Here is a 20,151-nt window from a genome sequence, read left to right on the forward strand (position 1 = left end):
AAACATCCCCTAAACGCCCTTTGACTTTGTGTTTCTAAAAAGTGAGGCTGGAGGGAGGAGGGGGCGCGGAACGAGGTCCTCCTCTGTATGATGTGCGTTGCACCATTCCCTGGTCTGTATTGTGAGAGGTGGCCCTTATGATGCTGCAGCGAGGTAGGCTGGGGGAGAGGAGAGGAGAGGGGAGGGGAGGGGTCCCACCCTCCCATCGAATCCCCTTCTCACATCGCGCGAGCTGCTGGCGGGAAGGCACGAGAAGCGAGGGAGAGGGGAGGGTAAAGCGGCAGGGAGCGCGTGTGCGCGCGTGAGTCTGTGCGTGCGCGTAGATTGCACCACCGCATCCCGTTCACCGTTTCTGCAGGCGGCCATGCTCTGATGGAGGGAATAAAACCGACAACCGTCTTTTTACACTCCGAGTGATCCGGCACCATGTCACTCCAGATGTGACAGTCAAGTCGTTTTATGAAGCCTGCTTTCACTCCTTTGCTGTTTAACGCACAGAGGCTGTGACATCATGGCTTTGGTTATGGAACCTATAAGTAAATGGACACCAAAGCAAGTGCTGGACTGGATGAAAGGTAAGTTAGGATCCCTCTCTGCATCCTGCATCACGTCAAAGTCCGGGCTTGTATGTGATCTGACTGAGGATTATGGGGTGGTGGTGGTGGTGAAGTGAGCAGCAGCGGCCACACACTGCATGCATGGAGCTTCTCCTTCCTGAATGAGTGAATGGTTTCAATGCAAAACCAGATGTGTTGGATCTGCTGCAGTGGTTTCCTAAAACAAAATGTGAGGACACTCAGCGTTTATTTGTGTCATAGCTGTGAGCCTTACAAGTCAAACCTACAGGCTGCTGATGATGATGCGGTTGGAGTAAGCACCATGCAGTGGTCCCATCAATGAATGTGGTGGATCTGTCATCTGCTCCTTTCACTGACACACACTTGGAGCTCATATCATCACTCAGTGTGTGTGTGTGTTTGCGTCTATGTGAGTGTGTGTTATATGTACTCGTGCGTGCAATTAATGCTGTTAGCTGCATCACCACCATCACACAAGTGCACACACACGCACGCACATATCAAAGCAAACCTGAATGTCAGCCTGTTCAGTTAAGATTCACAAAGAAATGATATTTCCTAATTGGGTGAGCCCTTCAAGATGCCATTAATTACTGGATATGAATGTCTGCCTGCATGAGCGATGTTCCAGCTGGTGGGAAAGGGGGGTGGGGGGTGTATGGATACTCACACACTGATCAGCTAGGGAGCAGTGTGACACAAACTGTGGCAGCTCTATTGACAGACAGTAGCGATAGAGAAGGGAGGAAATGGGAATGTCCGCAATCGTGTGTGTGATCAACCAGCTTAATGGTTTATTTATTGTATTTGTGCAGGTAGTATAACATTATTACCAGTATTTTTAATGGTCGATCACAGTTCTGTACATTTATATGCTAAGGTAGTTACGAAGAACCCCCAGAGGACAAGGCAGCGAGGAAACATGGATGCCTAAGGTCCTTGAATTTGTAAGTGACCTCATCAGCTGGCTTCATCCTCTACATTGATGAATGGTTGGGAGGAAAGCCAGAATGAGAGGAAAACTGAGACACTGTTTTAATTTGTATTTTTCACATTTTGAAATAGTACCTTCAATGCTTCCAAAGAGGCTTCACTGTTACCTCACAGAAAGAAGGTTTGAATCTATGTTGTGATGGGTCTTTCTGTGTGGATGTTCTCACTGTCATTGTGTGCGACCTCTCTGGGTTGTAAGACGTCTTGCCATGTTCTCAAATGTATGTTAGGTAAAACGAATAAATTAGCCATCAAGTGCCATTGGTGGCAATCTATGTGTGAATAGTTGTCCTTTTTCAGCTGTTTCAGCTTTTTGTTTAAAAAGATCAAAATTATCAGTTCGTTTGTTTTGCTTTGTATCATTGACTTGGAGGGTACAATTATGATTTGATCACATTTGATTGTGTAAATCACTTTAGACAATAAAATCTTTAATGGAAGAATGAAGAACAAAGCTGATTATGGCAAGGAATTGATATTAATTGGAAATTCATGTTTTACAACAAGTTCAGGGTGTCCTACGCCTACTGCCCAAAGTCAGCTGGGATTGGCATGCCCGCAACCCTCGTGAGGAAAACCGGTTCAGAAAATGGATGGATGGATGTTATACTATGATGGATCCATAGATGGATGGATGTTATACTATGAGAAAGGATGCCCATGAAGGATGGCTACAGCAGGGCTTTGTGCCCAACGAAGATGAGTTTTTGGTGCCTTGCTCAAGAACAGTGGATCTCAGTATTGAACAGAGAGCTAACTTTCCTTTTCTTATCCATAGTTTCAAGTGTGTCTCACATGTTTTCATTTTGTCAAGTACTGCTTTGATATGTTATCCGTTTTTTTGCAAAGCATCATGCAATTGACCTAATATCCTGGGTCGGTCCAATTTTTAACCCAAATTGGGTTGTTTTTAAACCCAGCATTTTTTAAGCGTATGCCATTGAGGCCAATTTTATAAGTGCTTAAGCAAGGTCTTTGCCATATCAAGTGACAGCTCAAATCTTTAGACGCATGTTTTGTTCTTTGAATCAGTGAAGCAATTTTATTTGTAATGAGTTGTTTCTTTTCATTCTTAGATGACTGAAATTTCACTTTTCTCTTTCGAGGCTGGTAATCTGAAGGACTTTTTTAATCACCAATATTTTTGCAATATTTGACCTTGTTCAATTCAAACTCTCAAGTCAGAGAACGGTTTAACAACTCTTTACTATCTCTTTACTATCAAAATAATTTACAGGTTACACATAAATTCACAATTGCTACGTAATGAATAGGAATACAGTGAAACCTTTACTTACAAACTTAATTCGTTCTGTGATTGTGTTCGTAGGTAGAAAAGTTTGTAAGTAGAAGTAATTTTTCCGATAATTGTGAATGCAAAATATAAAATGAATTTTTAAGTGAAAGATGTGATGACTTGCTATAGCAGTGTCCACTTGAGTGATGGGGGGAAATGTTTGTAAGTAGAGGTTTCACTGTACAGCATCCATTTAAAGGTAAATTGTGATTTATTTTGGAAAGGTCCTTCTCCTTAGGCAGGATTGATGTATTGTTTTCAGCATTCCATTATTAATGGCATTTTTAACAAATGGTTAATTGCAAGTGCCAATATTGTAGTCATAATAAGGCAAAATGAGTGACTTTATGGACCAAATCACAAAATAATTTAACCTTAACCACAGCCAAATGTTCTTAATGCATTGTTGTCTATCATTATGATTATTATTTTTCCATAAATGATACATGCATTACTTAGTTGATTAAAATCAATATCAGACAACAACATACATATTCCTGGGAGATTCCCGAGGTGCATTTTTAGGAATCTTTTATTCTGCAAGGTTAATCTATTTGAGCAGGAGACTAGACTTTGTGTGCTGGTGAAAGACTTCAAGCAGAACAACAAGGCTCATAGAAAGATGAGTCATCAGCATTTATTTTGAACACCCACACTGGAGGAGTTTCCTCTACGTGCGTATTTGTATTTGACAGACACGGAATGTGGCAGACTGTCTTCCAAAAACACTCAATGTACTGAAACAGCTGATTGTTCTTTAAAATTCTAAGATGTAATTTTTAATAAGAATTTGGCATTGCACATTTTCTTAAGTATACAGAACATCATTTTAAAAAATAAAAATTTGTGAAAACATGGTTTAGAAAAGTACAGTTGAGCACTTAAATACAGGTCGGCAAGATAGCACCTTTTGTTTTCGTTTTGTTGGTCAGTTTAAAGAGAAATACAACCAAATGCCAAGATAATGACGCAAGATTCCAAATCTCAAAGGAATTCATCAGCAGAAAAAAGTGAAAGGGTTTTTGAAAATAAATCAATCCTATCGAGCATGCATTGCCGGAGAGGAAAATGACCCCAAACAAACAATCGCTAAAAGAGGCTGTTGGGAAAGTACGATATTGACAGTATCATAAAGGTTCAGGGTTCTATTTTTTTAGTGCCTGGTACAAGTCTAGCACACCAAGCTGTCGAACTGTGTGGAGGTGGCCTAGACAATGTTTTGATAACTTCAGTTGGCACAGTTGAAAAAAAGGCGTGTTGCGCCGTTGTGGACGTGCACACAGCCGTCTTGCTTTGCCACCAATTAATGCGGCTCCTCTAACTTGCTTTCAAATCGACATGTGAGAGGCATGACGGTAGAAGAAACAGTTTTTCTATGTCTATGCAGAAGGTTGAAGCGCAATAAGTACATTTATAAGGAACCACAAGCAGACTTAAATGGGTGGATGATGTAAAGTTGCTCAAAGAAATGACACGTGTTGGTGTGTGACCCTCCCATGCTATCAATGAAGTGATTTCTACAATGATTCAGAAGGTTTTATGCACACTGTTTCTATATTTATGAACGGAATATGATGACAGCCACCACACATGTCCTCCAGACTGCAAAAATCCATGGCTTGGCCGGCCAGTGTCATACTTCTGTGGCAACTGAAATTTTTATTATTATTATTTATTATTAAAGTGGTTCAGAAAATGCATGCACTGATGGAATTTGGCCCTTTAGAGCCTTTTTATAGTATTTCTTTATATTCTGCAAAGTCAAAGTGTATCATATACAAGTCAGAATATAGTGTCCAGTCCCCATCACTTGAGGCAGAAAAAAACATGCCTGTTTAAAAGTTGAGAATAACCCATGAATGACCAGTTTTAAACTGTCACATGAAGACTGAGCAAATCCGCATATCCATATACGTACGCAGATGTACTTGGATGTCTAAAATGCAGTCATGTTATATTCCTACGAAAGCAAGCAAACTAACTAACGAACGAATGAAGGAAGGAAGGAAGGAAGGAAGGAAGGAAGGAAGGAAGGAAGGAAGGAAGGAAGGAACGAACGAACGAACGAACGAACTAACTAACTAACTAACTAACTAACTAACTAACTAACTAACTAACTAACTAACTAACTAACTAACTAATAATAATAATAATAAGAGTATTTTATTGAGTCCATGACAAAAGACAGCACATTCTTCTTCTAATTATGTTTGCTCCAAAAACAGTACGATAGTATAATAATTGAACGGTTAAACCATCTGTAAGAAGTGCAGTAGTGTATTAGGTTAACCAGATTTGATCTATTCAAGGAAGTATGCCAACAAACAAATTTACAATGATGGCCCGTGCAACGCAGTTGTTTTCCAATTCAAAGTCAAAGAAAGCATACAAAACCCTTAAAATGCTGGGTTAAAAACAACTTAATTTGGGTTAAAAGGAAGTTGGGTCAATTTGAATGAGACCAATCTGGGGCCGATGAAGCTTTTGACAGATCTATTTCTGTATTTCTATTTCTCCTGCCAACCAAGTAGAATTATGGACTGATTCTTGTACAGAAAGAATCTCCCAGATGTTCTTTTTCTGTCTGAATTTGCTAGCAAATGGGTGAAAGACAACCAAGCCCCCTTATGTTCCTTTATTTTGTGACGGCGCTCAAGACTTTCCCTGGCCGTAGTTCTGTCTGGCTGTGTATTCTCAATTTAAATGCCTTTAACTCTAACACTGTCAGCATATCAGGCGCCCAATTTGCACATTAGGCAGAAGCCCGTCTGTGACGTGTGTAAATCCTTCCTATATGAAATGGCTCGAACCCAATAAATATAAACACAAGTCTGAATATCTGTTAGTGTGCTGCCATGACGAGACAGAAATCAAATAATAAAAATGAAATACTGTACTATTATGAAAACTTTTACAAATATAGGTGTTTGTATTTGCATGAGCAGTGATAGCCTTGTTAAAAATGTGACATACGCAGGTCTTCGTTCAATATTGGCAGGGGTGGGTGATTGCAAAGAATAATCCCACTTATTTTGATTCATATTGATTAATAAAATACATTAATCATTGATTTCAAAACGTTGTATTTATTCCCAAAAGTCAATTACTCAAAACTACCGTCATGCCCATTCTTCCTTGCAAGTTGAACACTGAGGGCCGTATCCACAAAGAATGAACTTTACAGTGATGTAAAGTTTACATCTTTATTTGTTCTTCATTTCCAACTGTGGTTTGCTACGGATGGATGGATGGATGGATGGATGGATGGATGGATGGATGGATGGATGGATGGATGGATGGATGGATGGATGGATGGATGGATGGATGGATGGATGGATGGATGGATGGATGGATGGATGTTTTGTATATGTCGGACATGGAGCGTTCCTTTACATCGCCTTGGTAACTGTGTGAAGAGGCTTCCACTCAGTAGTCGCCAACTTTCAGTAGACAGTGTTTGCGCCCCAAAAATTCTTTTGGCTATAGACCTCTTTACGGCCTACATCATGGTGACGTTACAGTGTTAGCTGGAAGCCAAAGAAGGGAACCCAGCATTAAACACTGCTACCTATATGTAGAAAGATGTTTTTTCATGGTTTCGGTTGCCAAAAGCATAAGATCAAAAACAAAAACTTGAAACTACATCACATCCCAACCTCTGCCAGTCATGAAATGTTGAAATTGATCATCGCCAGCTAAATATGCAAACCTGCTTTTTCATACGAGCACGCTAGATATTTTTGGCTCCAGCTGTTAGAGATTTGTTCACTCAAACAATATCTTGCAAGAACCACACGGAGACAAGTAAGTCCTTTTTGACACCTGCAGGTGGAGAGTTCACTCACTCCAGAATGAAGTCTGAACCCTTGTTCCTGCGAGGGGATATTTATTAAGAGAAACAGAGTGGGGGTTGAGAGTGGGCAAATGGCCGAAGCCCCTGGCTGATCAAAGCACAGCAGGGGGTCCTTCACGATGTTGTGTGAACAAAACACTTTGGTTGCTTCCTCTGCAGCTAGTCAATCAGTTCAAAAGATCTTAGCACTTTGTTCTACTACTTTTGTTAAGACAGGACAAGCGAGTTTAATTATTACAGGTTACATTCCAACATAATCATAGGATCAAACTAACCAGAAAACCCTAACATCTCCCTCCTGATTTATCATATGATTATGCCACCCCAAACAACAAAGACAAGCAAGAAAACATATATACGTATAATGAAGAAGGCAGAATGGTAAAAATAAAAACAAGAAACAATGATAGCAACACCTTCCAGTGAAGATGAGGCATTACCTCAATACCCCAAATCAAACTTAATGTGTAAGCGAAAAACCTGCTGGCCAGATGTTATTAGCAGGAAAATTCTTACACGGTCCCTTTGGCCTAGGCGACCAGAATGCTATCAATAATAATAAAAAAAATAAAAAGAAAAACACAGAACAGCATCTACGCAATCCACGTCTCATTATCATTATCACATCTGTCACGTCTAAGAAGATGTATATGTGCTCGCGTTTTCGTCAGCTGATGATGTTCTAGTCTGTAGGTGTGTTCCGTCACACACACTGGCGCACACGCTCGTGTCCAGTTGGCGGGCAGCATCGGATAAACCTTGTGACCACAAAGCGACCAGCCATTCTGTATGAAGTATGTTCCGTTCGATGGTGTAGCCATGTTGGTTGGAGAGCCCTTACACCTTGAAAACGGCTCTCTCATCCTGGCACACAGCGGCGATGTCCAAAGCTCCCATCCAGTTCCCTCCTGGAGAGCAGTCGTCGTTAATGCATTTGTGGGTCCTGCAACCTTGGATGTGTAGTCAGCAAGACTTGGAATGGTCCCTCCTGTCGTGGCTGGCCCAGTTCCTTCTTTTGATGACTTTGATGTAGACCCAGTCTCCTGGATTGATGGGGTTGTCGACCTGTGAGGAGGAAAGATCAAGCGGCAGTAAATTTGTCTTTGACACAGTTTGAGCGTCCTGATCATATAATCTGCCAAGGACTGCTCTTCATTTGTTGTTTGCAACTCTCGTAGTCAATTGTAGTGCCCATTTAACTGGTAAATAGGAGTGTTTGCGGGAAGAGTTTGAACACCTCCTAATGATTCCCTTTAACCAAAAACTATTTATGACAGGGGCGTTCCCATTTATTGCCTCCTGGTTTAAAAGAGATTGTCTTACCCATGCCTTCTTTCTCCTCACACGCTCGCACCCACACAGGGTGTGAACACACACACACACACACACACACACACACAGAACACACAGACAAATAGATTCTAATCCATCTCTCATGTAGCTTCTTTTGATAGAATCTCCTATTGGTAACTGTATAGCAGACGTTTGAGCATATAATCCCATACTCTGCTCTCTCGCTTCTACTTTTTCCTGTCGGTGCAGTCGTATGTGGCCCCTATTGCAGTCATTGTCTTGTTAACTGTCGCCGTGTGACTCCTATGCATGATTGTGTGAATGTCAAAAATTGAACGTACCTAACTTTCTGACCATCCAACCTCCACTGTGGTACAAAAAACCTTACTATTGTATTGAGTAGGTACATTGAGCAACCTAGCTCCCTCCTGACTGCCAAATGTCCTGTTCTAAAATTTATATAACTCGACCTCTACGTCTTAAGCTTGATGAGCCAAAATATCAGATCTTGCTCTTGTTTCCTACCGTTTTAGCCTATTTGTTTTATCCAAATCCGTTCAATCTCTGATTATAATGCTTTTCTCTGTAGCCCTACGTATTTTTCAAATTTTTATTTATTTATTTATCAAATCTCCTCAGTTCTGTCAAACTCAGTGCACAATGAATCTCCCTTCCACTTTGAACCAAGCTTCACCAAATTTGGTAACGCCGTAGCAAGGAGTGCGATTTGGTTGTCGGACACTCCAAGTCCATATCTTTTTGCTGCACTTCACCCTCTCAAGTTCGTGTTCTTTTGTCGTTGCTTCAGAGCGACCCCATCCATCACTCTTGAATGAGTCCATTGTTCAAATGAGTCAATTTTCATCATTGTGAGTTCCTCCGCTTTTCACTGTCTTTTCTCGTCCCCGAGGATGTTGTCTGTCCTCCGGAGTGTACTTGCCCCTCTCCAAGCACAACAGTAGTCTTTTCTTGTCCTTCGCCAAAGGGCAAAGGTGCTTCAGAGCCAGGCACCATTTTGTAGTTGTTCACGGCTGCAGGTGAAGTCTCGGATTGGGTTTCAGGGACCCTGACACTGAGAATGACAGGCTGGGACATCAAACTTGTAAGACTATCTCCAAATGTAGCTGCTTCCATCAATTTGCTGGTAACGTTTGTTTACCAAACTTCAAATTCTTCTAATAACAGCGGTCTCGTTTTTATATCGTAAATCCTGCAACTCATCCTATTTTTGAGCTACATTTTATCTATTGTTCCAATTTAATCGGACAGTATGTTGTCTTCAGTATCATTATTGAAAATCAACTCATCGAGGTCTGCTGTCCACATCAAGCCCTGATCTGTATGTCTTGACCTCTCACATGTTATTGTCATGCTTGCTCAAAAATGTGACTTCGAGTATGGTGCTGTGAATTCTCAATCTCCCCAATGAAATTGGATCCCACCTCGTAGTTCTTATCGTTCTCATGTTCCTGTTAGCCTGCAATTTTCCAAATCAAAAATGTTTTCTTTTAACTGTCTTTCTTTTGAACCTCTAAATTTCTCGTGTTGCTAACCTATCTACACCAGAAAAATTTTTTTTACCACAGTATAACACCAAATGTATTCGAAAATTCATTGTCATAAAGTGTTGTATTCTTACTATCTTCCAATATCTGTCCTACTCACTCCCTCCTTTTGAGGCTTGGCAACGCCCATGCCTCACACCTTGACAAACTTTATGGGAGAATGCGGTCTTAACGACATACGATTCCATCATCATTTAATTTGACTGTCTTTCCAAAACGCTTCTCAATTTCTCAGTTCACACATCTTCTACATGTGAAACTGGTTCTCCAGTTTTTTTTCTAGTTAATTATCAATCCAAAAGCTACGTGTTTCTTTCTAACATTCAACCTGCTCAAAATCACTCTTTCATTAAAGTCGCTCTACTAATTTTCTATAGTAGTCGCCAACGACTTCAACCATTCAACCTTTCATTCAGGCAATCATTCATCAATGCTCATCATATGCATCTCACACAGTCTCCAAAAAGGAGTCATACTATCACATTGGTCCCTAATTCATCCAAGCTCACCACACAGCATTCATATATCATTTTCAACTCAGGTTTCCTGGTAGAACAATCCACCAGTCCAAAAAAAAACTTAACTAAAACAAACAACTGGCAAATTAATCTGAATTTTTTCTTTGTGTTTAAATTTGAAGAACTCAATCTCTCAGATTTAGCTTGCATTTAGAATTTTGTATAATCTTATAACACAACCAATCAATTATTCCTATTAAATGTAGCATTGCAAAATCTTAAATTCACAATTTAGCTCCTTCCATTTCCTGAAAGCATGTTCTGTCGTTTTTTTTTTTTTTTTTTTTTTTTCTTCATCGAATTTCTCATGTGGGCTTGACACTTAACATGCACTAGTGTGGATTAGTTTCTGCTCGCAAACAGATTTCTCTCTTTTCCTCTCATTTTTATCTGTCAAAATTGTTTCTGTTCTGCGGTGTAAATTGAATAGACAACAGTCTAGCAAATTTCTTTATATTAAAAGTTTAGCCAATCTTCATCAATTTGGGACTTTAACTTTAACACATACGCACACACATGCACAGCTCTCGCGTGCAGAAGGTAGGTTCCAGCAACAATGATTCGTCACAGGCTGGCCATTTCCTGTGGTCGATCATGAGCTGGTCCCTCCCATGCACACGAGGACAGCACATTCTAATTTTATTTATTTATCTTCTAGAAGCAAGTTGCATTTCTTTACCACTTGATTTGCATATTTTAACTTTAGTGTAACACAAATTGAGCTCTAGTCATTTGTAATTTGGGCATACAAACAGCATTGTCATACTTCTTGGATGGACAAGACTTCTAATAATCTAAAAAAATTCTAATAATCTGACAATGACATGTTTCTCTGTCATATGGGCATCTATTCTTTCTTTCTCTGTATGAGCATAAGCGGTCAAAGAGGAGGAAGCTTGTCATGCTAAAAATTTGGCTTTTCCTCTGCCCCTTCCTGCACCCTTTGATTGATATTGCTTTGCAGAACGACACTCTCGTGCAAAGTGTCCTCGTCTCCCACAGTTCCAACAGTTGTCTGAATCTGATGGGGGTTTTGATTTGAATGGTGGCTTGCGACGTTGTTGGTATCTAACTCTTCCTCTGCCCCTTTGGGAACTTTGGTAGAAGATTGTTGTATCTTCATTTAGATCATTATCATCATCTAGATGAAATACATCAAAACTTCTGCCTTTCTCAATCCCTTTGTCAGCGTCTCTGGGCCACTGCATGTTTTTTGTAAACCAAGCAGTGTCCGCTTCCACCAAGTGTTTTCTCACCCAACTGCCCAAGTCAGGGGGGAAACCAGTGAGGAGCGGAATTTTAAGATGTTGCTGATAAGCACTCTCATCTGCATCATTGAATGGGATGCCACTATGTACCCAGAATTCTTTTTCAAATCTCAATTGAATGGCGGCTTCATCACTTTTCAACTTTCCATCTTTTGTCTTTTGGATTTGTTCTCTTCTTTCTTGTGAAGCTTTTAACCAGATTTTAGCACAATCCAATTCTCTCTCTTTTCTTTTCTTTTTCAGCCCATTTTTCTTTCTTTCCACACTCTCTTCTAATACATCAACTACTATCTTCCACACTTCAACTCTCAACTTCCCTTCTACTCCATATTTTTTCTTCCACTTCGGCATATATTGCATACAATTAATAAATCTACTCGCCATGTACTTCTCATCTCCGTCAAGAGGTAGAGATTTACCGTTTTTATTTCCCATCTTAATTCTAGTAGTTTTAGGTTATATAATTTCTTTTTCTCAAAAATATTATTATTATTATTACTTATTTATTTCTTTTATGTCTTTGAGGATCCTCAATGCAGGTTTAAATTGACCTTTCAACAAATTACTAGCCTGTATCAATGCTAGAACTGCTATTTCGTCAATTTATCCTACCAGTCACACTCTCCATCACACAAACTCCAGCGCTTTTTAGGCCTATCCAGGGATGAGTGTAAAACCCTCCCAAACAGCTTTGGAAAAACAGACAAAAGAAAAAATCTACGCCCTTCTTCAATTAAGAAAAAGAAGCTCTGTTTTCCTTAGCCCGTTTCTTCCACTGGGTCTTGAACCCAAGCTATTCTTTGGCTTGGAAAAACATACCAAGAAAAATCTACGCCCTTCTTTGATTAACAAAAAAGAAGCTCCGTGTTTCTTAGCACGTTCCTTCCACTGGGACTCTAACCCAAGCCAGATCCCTCAGCTCGGAAAAACAGACAAAGAAGAGTCTACACACTTCTTCGATGAACGAAAAAGAAGCTCTGCTTTTCTTAGCCTGTTCATTCCACTGGGACTTGAACCCAAGCTGGCTCTCGTGCACCTCTATGTGTTACGCGTTTAACAACACAACACAACTTCAGGCCTTTAACTTACTTGTCACCTGGTTCGTTGCACTGCCGGGTCCCGTCAATCCACCTCTGTCAGACGAAGGCAGACCTAAGATGCTGGCCCAGCGAAGAATTTCCTTCCCAGGTCTTTCTTTACCAGGTCCGGCTAATGGACGCTGGCCCGTCGACGGTGTGCAGCGCGTCGTCCTCCGTCAGCCAGATGATGGGTATGAGGGTCCCGGGTTTCGGCACCAAAATGTTAGAGATTTGTTCACTCAAACAATATCTTGCAAGAACCACACGGAGACAAGTAAGTCCTTTTTGACACCTGCAGGTGGAGAGTTCACTCACTCCAGAATGAAGTCTGAACCCTTGTTCCTGCGAGGGGATATTTATTAAGAGAAACAGAGTGGGGGTTGAGAGTGGGCAAATGGCCGAAGCCCCTGGCTGATCAAAGCACAGCAGGGGGTCCTTCACGATGTTGTGTGAACAAAACACTTTGGTTGCTTCCTCTGCAGCTAGTCAATCAGTTCAAAAGATCTTAGCACTTTGTTCTACTACTTTTGTTAAGACAGGACAAGCGAGTTTAATTATTACAGGTTACATTCCAACATAATCATAGGATCAAACTAACCAGAAAACCCTAACACCAGCTAAGCCACGGCCCCAAAATAACACCACATTGTTTACAAACTTTAAAGGAGTCCATATTGTAGCTCCAAAATAATTACAAAACATATTCTGTTGGTTTAAATACAAAAATGAGGTTTTGTCTGTTTACTGTAGGTGAACGCCATGTGCACATTTATGGACGCACACGCACATACAAATACACACAAACTTGGGAGCTGGAGCTTAAAGTGGGGCATTGGTAACCATGGAAACCAGATCTGATGTGTCGGAGTCACAACACATGTCATAAGATGGGGAGGCAGAACCCACACACAGATGCCCGCTACACACAGATGCCCGCTACACATGCCTGGATCACATGTATATGCACAGAGCGAGACACATACGTATGCTGCAATTTTAACACACACACATATGCACGCACGCACACACATGCACACGAGTGTCCGTCATGTGTAATGACTCACAGTGGCGAGAGTGGAGCAGGAAATTTAGAAATAGGAACGCGTGCTGCAAAATGGACAAAACGCTTCCTTCAGATGGGGGGAGGAAATGAGGCCATGATGGAGAAACGCACATTTATGGCTGAGCTGTGCATAGAATGAGAGATGCAGTGGGCATCTTATCAAAGTACTGGCTCTAGCCGGACACTCAGACAAAGGATCCTGTGTGAGTGTTCGTGTGCATGCATGGATGCGTGTGTGTCTTTTTGCACCTGTTGTTTCATCAGCAACAGTTTCATAAGGGTGATTACATTTTTGTTGTGAACTCAAAAGAGGGAGGGGGGAAAAAGACATTTTCTCCTCCTTTGTGGTTCGTTTGGTCAGGTGTTAAGTGACACAGTAACCAAATTCAGGCGAACTAACCAATACAGGAGAGGGCTGCTTAGACCGTTTCAGGCATGGTGAGAAAGCAATCCAACTTCCAGCAACTCCATCTGGGAAATGAAAAAGCTGAAATTCACTGAGCTGGAGACTGAGATGACAGCAATCATTATCATAAAATAAGTATCGTAGATGAATATAGCCTGTACAGGCATAGTACCTTAACTTTCCGCATACCCGCACTAATATGCATCTAACGTAAAAAAATGCATGTCGTCAGCAACATTTTCTGCCTACTTTTCACTGTATTGCTTTGAGGTCAGACATCGTTGGCGCCACGTTTTACATTTCTTACTTGCAGCAATAATAGAACAGCTGAACCAGTGGCAAACATATATTTTTTTCTAATCATGTGTAGGCAAATAATCTGCTGTGACATTTCCTATTTCCCTCTATTTGCTTCTGTACTGTAGCCCGGTAGACTAATTTGTATTTATTTGCCATTCACTCACAAATAATAAGAAAAGAGAACACTGCCACTTGATGTGTTTTGTTTGTGGTTATTGTTTTATTTGGAGCGTGTTCAAATTTTGTGAAGTCATAAAAATACTATCAGCATGATCATATTGTTGGGGCCAACTCTGACATCTTGATGAAACTTGTTGTCATAAACATTACGCGAGGTTATTTTGACACGGTGAATGTTCGGATAATATGATATCCTAACACTGATCATGGCAAAAAGATCGTTTTCCAGATAAACTGCAATTTCTGTGGAACAATATCACATTTCACTTAAAAGGGAAGTCAAGCCCAAAAATTTCTTTGTAATAATATTTTCTGTGCAGCTCAACTAGTTGAAACATGATTACACACTTGATTACTGTTTCATTTGTGCAATATGAATTAAATAGGCACCTATTTTTATCCATCTCAGCAGGTGGCAAAGTGGCTGCCCCCTGAGATGGATAAAAACAGGTGGATGTTGCTGCTTAACTCATATTCCACAAACGCAATATTAATCAGAATGCCGTGTTTAGACTAGTGGCGGCACATACAACACATTATTGAAAAGAAAGGTTTAGGGTTGACCTCGTCTTTAACAAATATAATATAGTGTTTATTGAGAGGCCAGTAAATTATTCCGAAAGCATTATACCAAATGTTTAACATACATACGAGTTGCACTGTTTGTTCATTGCTCTTACTTTTTGCTGAAACAGCTCTAATCTCTGTTAGAAATTGTATTCAATAGCAGCAATATTAACTCCTGGCATGTAAGCTTGTGTAAAGATGAATATTTCCCGTAGAAGTGCCATCAGTCCAGAATGCCTCCACATCGAGCAAGCTGTGTTTCGGAGTGGAGGCTGGGGTGCACTTGCAAGCTTACATACAAGAGAGGTAAAATGCCACCTTCTTAAGACTATTCTGTCCTGATGTGATGAATATTTCACAGTAGGAATATTTTAGTGAGTTTTGAGTCTTCTTTTTTACTTGGACTTTTTCCAACTGGAAACTCAAAGATAGGAGCCGAGGCATTAAGACAGAATTCTGCATCGCACGTCAGTGCTCTTTGCACGAGTTCCCCTCTGACCCACTCATGGTCTCGATGGAAATGCTAAAAACAGATTTTACTGTCTGATTTACGTTAATGTCGATGGACAAGCGGGAAAGACACAGCTGAGAAGCTTTTTCATCCTGAGCTATATTCAACAACGAAATCAATTTGATGAGGTTTCTCTTGCTGTTGCTTGGCAACCCTTATCTTTTGCCGATAAACATCGAAAATATTAGAGGGACTTGCATGGAATGTAGATGAAGAAGCTACATACTGCATATGATATTGACAATATGAATCAAGTTAAAAGACTGCAGCGAATTCTTTTGGATAACAATCTAGTAAAAATTTAAATAAAATCCACACCAACCACACTTTGCATTACGATGAACAAAGAAACACTCTTCTCTCCTCATGACTCCAGTCTTCTGTGTGGATGCTTGCAGTGTGCAGAGAAAGCATTTTATTTCCGGCAAATAGCTTCAAGGGAAAAGCACCACAAGTTGATAACTAGATTGCACAGAATGACATTTCCGACATTATGTCATGAAAAATAACTTTGCGTTTATTTTAGCCGCACTGGGGCTAATTTTTGTTTGACTTGTATTATACTGCATGACCAACTTTCGGGAAGGGGGTCACTATTTGTTAGTCCTGCAGTTAAAAATGCAGTAAACCGCTTACTGCGTGATGGATGAAACGAACCTTGCAAATCGTGTATTGATTGATTAGCATTCACTGATTATAATTCAAATTGTTGTTGAGGTATTGATGTATGGAAAACAGATGTTTACAAATACAAAAGAGTGGTGACGAACAACCTGAATTGTAACTATATAATGAAAGGATGGTTCCCCAAATAAATAGCTCTATTTACCCAGAACGCACTTCATAATATGGCACATTGGCCACAATTCATAAATGCCTCCTTGCCTCGGAAGCTAAGGTACAAATGAGAGGAGCAAATGTGTCTCTCTCATATGGTAATGTTTGGAGTCATGAATTCATATTCCTCGTTACTTGCTGCAGGGTTTGCTCTGCCGCCATCATTTCAGCGTGGCTGTATCTGCTCCTATTGCTGCCGGCTGCATGAAGAAATCTGCTCATGCACTCAACTTGCAGATATCTCTGTCAAGACTGGCCATGATTTATGTGAATGTATTTTACCAGGAAATATCTTAAAGGGAAGGCAATTTTAAACTGCAGGAATGCGGATTTGCACATTTTATTTTTAGCAGCAATATACGTAAGTCATAGGATGTATGATTGGCATTTCTATGTATTCTAATTTTTAGTATCATTTTTGAGTATTGGCATTTTAGAGGGTCAATTGATTTTAACTGTCAGTTCAAATGTTGAAACGTCTATTAAAATTGTTCTTCCTGTTTTTATTTTGTGTTACTGTTATATGAAAACATGCCAGAGTACACATGAAATTTCAAAGTTTTCCCCCTAATATTTATGAGAATAAAATTACCTAAAATGTTTGGGAAATGTGAACATTTTGAGAACAAACAAACAAACAAACAAACAAACAAACAAACAAACAAACAAACAAACAAACAAACAAAATGTTGCCTCATTATGATAAAACAGCTACAATCACATTGTGTCACGCCTTAGCCCCAGCTGTTCCTCTAAGTGTCGGTTGTCTTGGTTTCTGTCTGTGTGCTCGCCCCTCCCTTCCTGTGTGCTCATGATGAGTTTGATTATTCCTACCTGCCTCTTGTTACCTGTCGTGTATATAAGTCCTGTCTGCCCCTCACTCCCCGTCGGATCATTGTTGTGTGTTCATGTCATGATGTCTTTTTGGTTCCTGTTCCTGTCATTGGTAATGTCTTTTTGTTTCACGTCTTTTTGATCAGTCTCGTTGTTAGGTTTTGTTAAGTTATATCAGTTGCCGAGTCTGTTAGTTTGCGTTCTTCAATAAACCCTGGTACAAACTGCACTTGGTCGCCCTGCCCCATTTCCACCCCGTTCGTGACACATTGGTTTTCAGTTCCTGTATATCTAACCTATAGCATATACATAGATCTGCTGCCTCTAGTTTTTTTTTCAAAGGATGCCCCGTCATCAAAAATATAATCAGTTTGTAGCTTGGAAAGATGAATCTTTGGGGTAACATGGATATAATATTGGCAAGATGAATGAGCAATGTCATCAGGCATTATTAAAAATTTCATTGACATTTGTTATATTGCAATCACAATCGGATGAAGGTCGTAAAATGCTGTTTCTGCATTTTGATGCATTATACTGCTTTTGTTTGCAAAATAGATTTTCATGATCTTGCATGAGATAATCTCAAAAAATTGTCACATTTGAAGCAAACAAAATGAGCCACTGTCAATATTTTTTTTTCCGCTTGGGGAGTAACAGCCTACAGAAATGTGTTAGACTTAAACTTGCTCTACTTTGCCGTATGTAACAAGATTGTGAGTCTCTCGGAATAACACTGGACTGATGTTCTTCCTTCTGCGTCCCATGACATACTGAGTGCAAGATTTCTCTCACTCTTTCTTTGCGATTAGTGTGCATGTGTGTGTTGACCGTGTTAAGGTGCTACCACACTGTCTCTCTGTTATCCTCGCTTCCCTCGGGCCTCAGTGTTTTCCTTACGGCTTCACTCAGCTTTATCAACAGCAATCGTACTTGTTTTGTATGTGTGATGTGTTTGAAACAAACATTCACAGGCAGACTTTAGCGCACTGTTGTGCTGGGTTGGGTGCGCTCATGCCTATTTTGCTTCATGAGTTCTCATTTCTAATGGGCATGTTCATTAGGTCTGTGGAGAGCTTTTTGCTGACTTTTTTTTTTTTTTTTTTTTTTTTTATCCAACGCCTGAAGCGCTTAACTGATCAATAATATCCCAGACCGCCACATCTATATGCCGCATGGCAGATCAAAAGCCAATACGTTGCTTGCGTCTCTTGAGGGGTACTGTGCGTTTGACACAATTTTAATTGGGAAATGTGCCAGCATTGCAAAAGCACAAAATAACCATTGCACAAAAATTATAGGTATCAAAGGAACGTCCAATCCCAGTAAGCAATACCAGCAAAAGAAACATTGGATGTTCTCAATGAGTCTTTATTGATTTCTTTATTTTTTATAACCACCCAAAAATGTCATAATAGTTTGTCAACTTTGATGCAATTTTGATGCATGTGTTGAGCTGAATCTCCTCCTATCTTCTCTTAGGTCTGGATGACTGTCTCCAGCAGTATGTGAAGAGTTTCGAACGGGAGCAAATGGGCGGGGAGCAGCTTCTTCACATCACTCATCAGGAGCTGGAGGAGTTGGGGGTTACCAGGATAGGACACCAGGAGCTCATCCTAGAAGCAGTTGATCTCCTCTGTGCCCTGGTCAGTTATTCTCCTCACCTTGAAACTACTTTTCCATATTGGAAAGGCCCTGAGTTGTCACTTTTCCATGACAGTTTTTGGGGATTCATGCGGTTATGATGAAAGTAATTTTCTGAACCTCCCCCAGGGTGTTTTTAAAATGCTGGCTGACTGGGGCCATGACCTCATTTGATTGGCTGGCAGGTCTTGCATACTGTATATACTGTATTTTATACTTCATGGCCGGCTGGCTGTATCCCGCTAGCTTAAACGGGTATTTAATTTTCTTTATTTTTTTTTTTCATATTCGTATTTTGAATTACAGCAAAACCAGTTGCCCAAACTCCCCACTGCTGAAATTACAAATCCTTACTGGATGTGTCTGGTCAACACTGAGTTTGGTCAAGTCGTGGACTCTTTAAGTAGGAAACAATCTAAAGCCCTCAATACTGGACACAAACAGAAGAGGCGAGTGTTGAGTGCTTGTATTTGTCTCCCAAGTCATTCACAAAAGTAAAACTAATAGAGGTGCAACCCGAGTTGCACTGTTCCGCGCCAAGCTGAATCTTCTGGCGTAACAAGGGTGTGTCCTTTGACATGCGTCCAGCGCATCATATAATGGTGGCAGAAAGTCATCTGAACTCTCCGCCTGCTCAGACCACATCTAAGTCTGGCACAGTTGGTAAACAGATGATGTAATGTGATTTTGGTAAATCTGATCAGGGCACAGGCAGACATCTGAAGGCGTGTGCTGGATATCATTGTATTTCATGCATAATTATGACAGCAGCAGCTGCAATAATAATAATAATAATAGTTTTGTGTTTTTATTTTAGTATTTAAATGAGCAGCACGATAGTTGACTGGTTAGCACGTCCACCTCACAATTCAGAAGCGCTGGCCTTCCTGTGTGGAGTTTGCATGTTCTCCCCGTGCCTGCGTGGGTTTCTTCCAGGTACTCCGGTTTCTTCCTAATTTTTCCAAAGACATGCATGGTAGGTGAATTGAGCAATCTAAGTTGTACTTTGGTGTGAGCGTGTGCCTGAATGGTTGTTTGTCTCTGTGTGCCCTGCGATTGGCTGGCAACCAGTTCAGGGTGTACCCCGTCTACTGTCTAAACACCACTGGGATAGGCTCCAGCGGACCCATGACCCGCGTGAGGATAAAGTGCTTAGGAAAATGGATGGGTGGATGATATGATTATTGTAATTTTAAAGTCATCCTACTGGCTGTGAGTAGGGCCACACAAACAATTGGTGGTAGAGATGAGGTCATACACTACCTAAGTTGCCAGCGGTTATCATCAGATCATTCTGTATATAAGGGTACCTGTTTACATTGGTCACAAGAATCGCTGTGTTCTTTTCCATACAGATGTATCTCC

The 20,151-nt window shown here is 40.5% G+C and overlaps 1 protein-coding gene across 3 annotated transcripts in view; it reads left to right on the forward strand.

The window, feature by feature from the left end:
* The first annotated feature begins 236 nt into the window (after positions 1-236).
* The window catches only part of LOC148404164 (connector enhancer of kinase suppressor of ras 2), a 55,881-nt gene continuing 35,966 nt past the window's right edge, over positions 237-20,151 (forward strand). For all 3 annotated transcript variants that reach the window (XM_088374908.1, XM_088374910.1, XM_088374909.1), the window contains exons 1-2: positions 237-575; positions 18,625-18,788. In XM_088374908.1, the coding sequence (XP_088231034.1) occupies positions 512-575; positions 18,625-18,788 (228 nt within the window). In that variant the 5' untranslated portion in view covers positions 237-511. The remainder of the gene's footprint in view (positions 576-18,624; positions 18,789-20,151) is intronic.

Source organism: Syngnathus floridae, chromosome 1 (genome assembly GCF_059516105.1).
Source record: "Syngnathus floridae isolate MCC-2025c chromosome 1, RoL_Sflo_1.0, whole genome shotgun sequence".
Lineage (NCBI taxonomy): Eukaryota > Metazoa > Chordata > Actinopteri > Syngnathiformes > Syngnathidae > Syngnathus > Syngnathus floridae.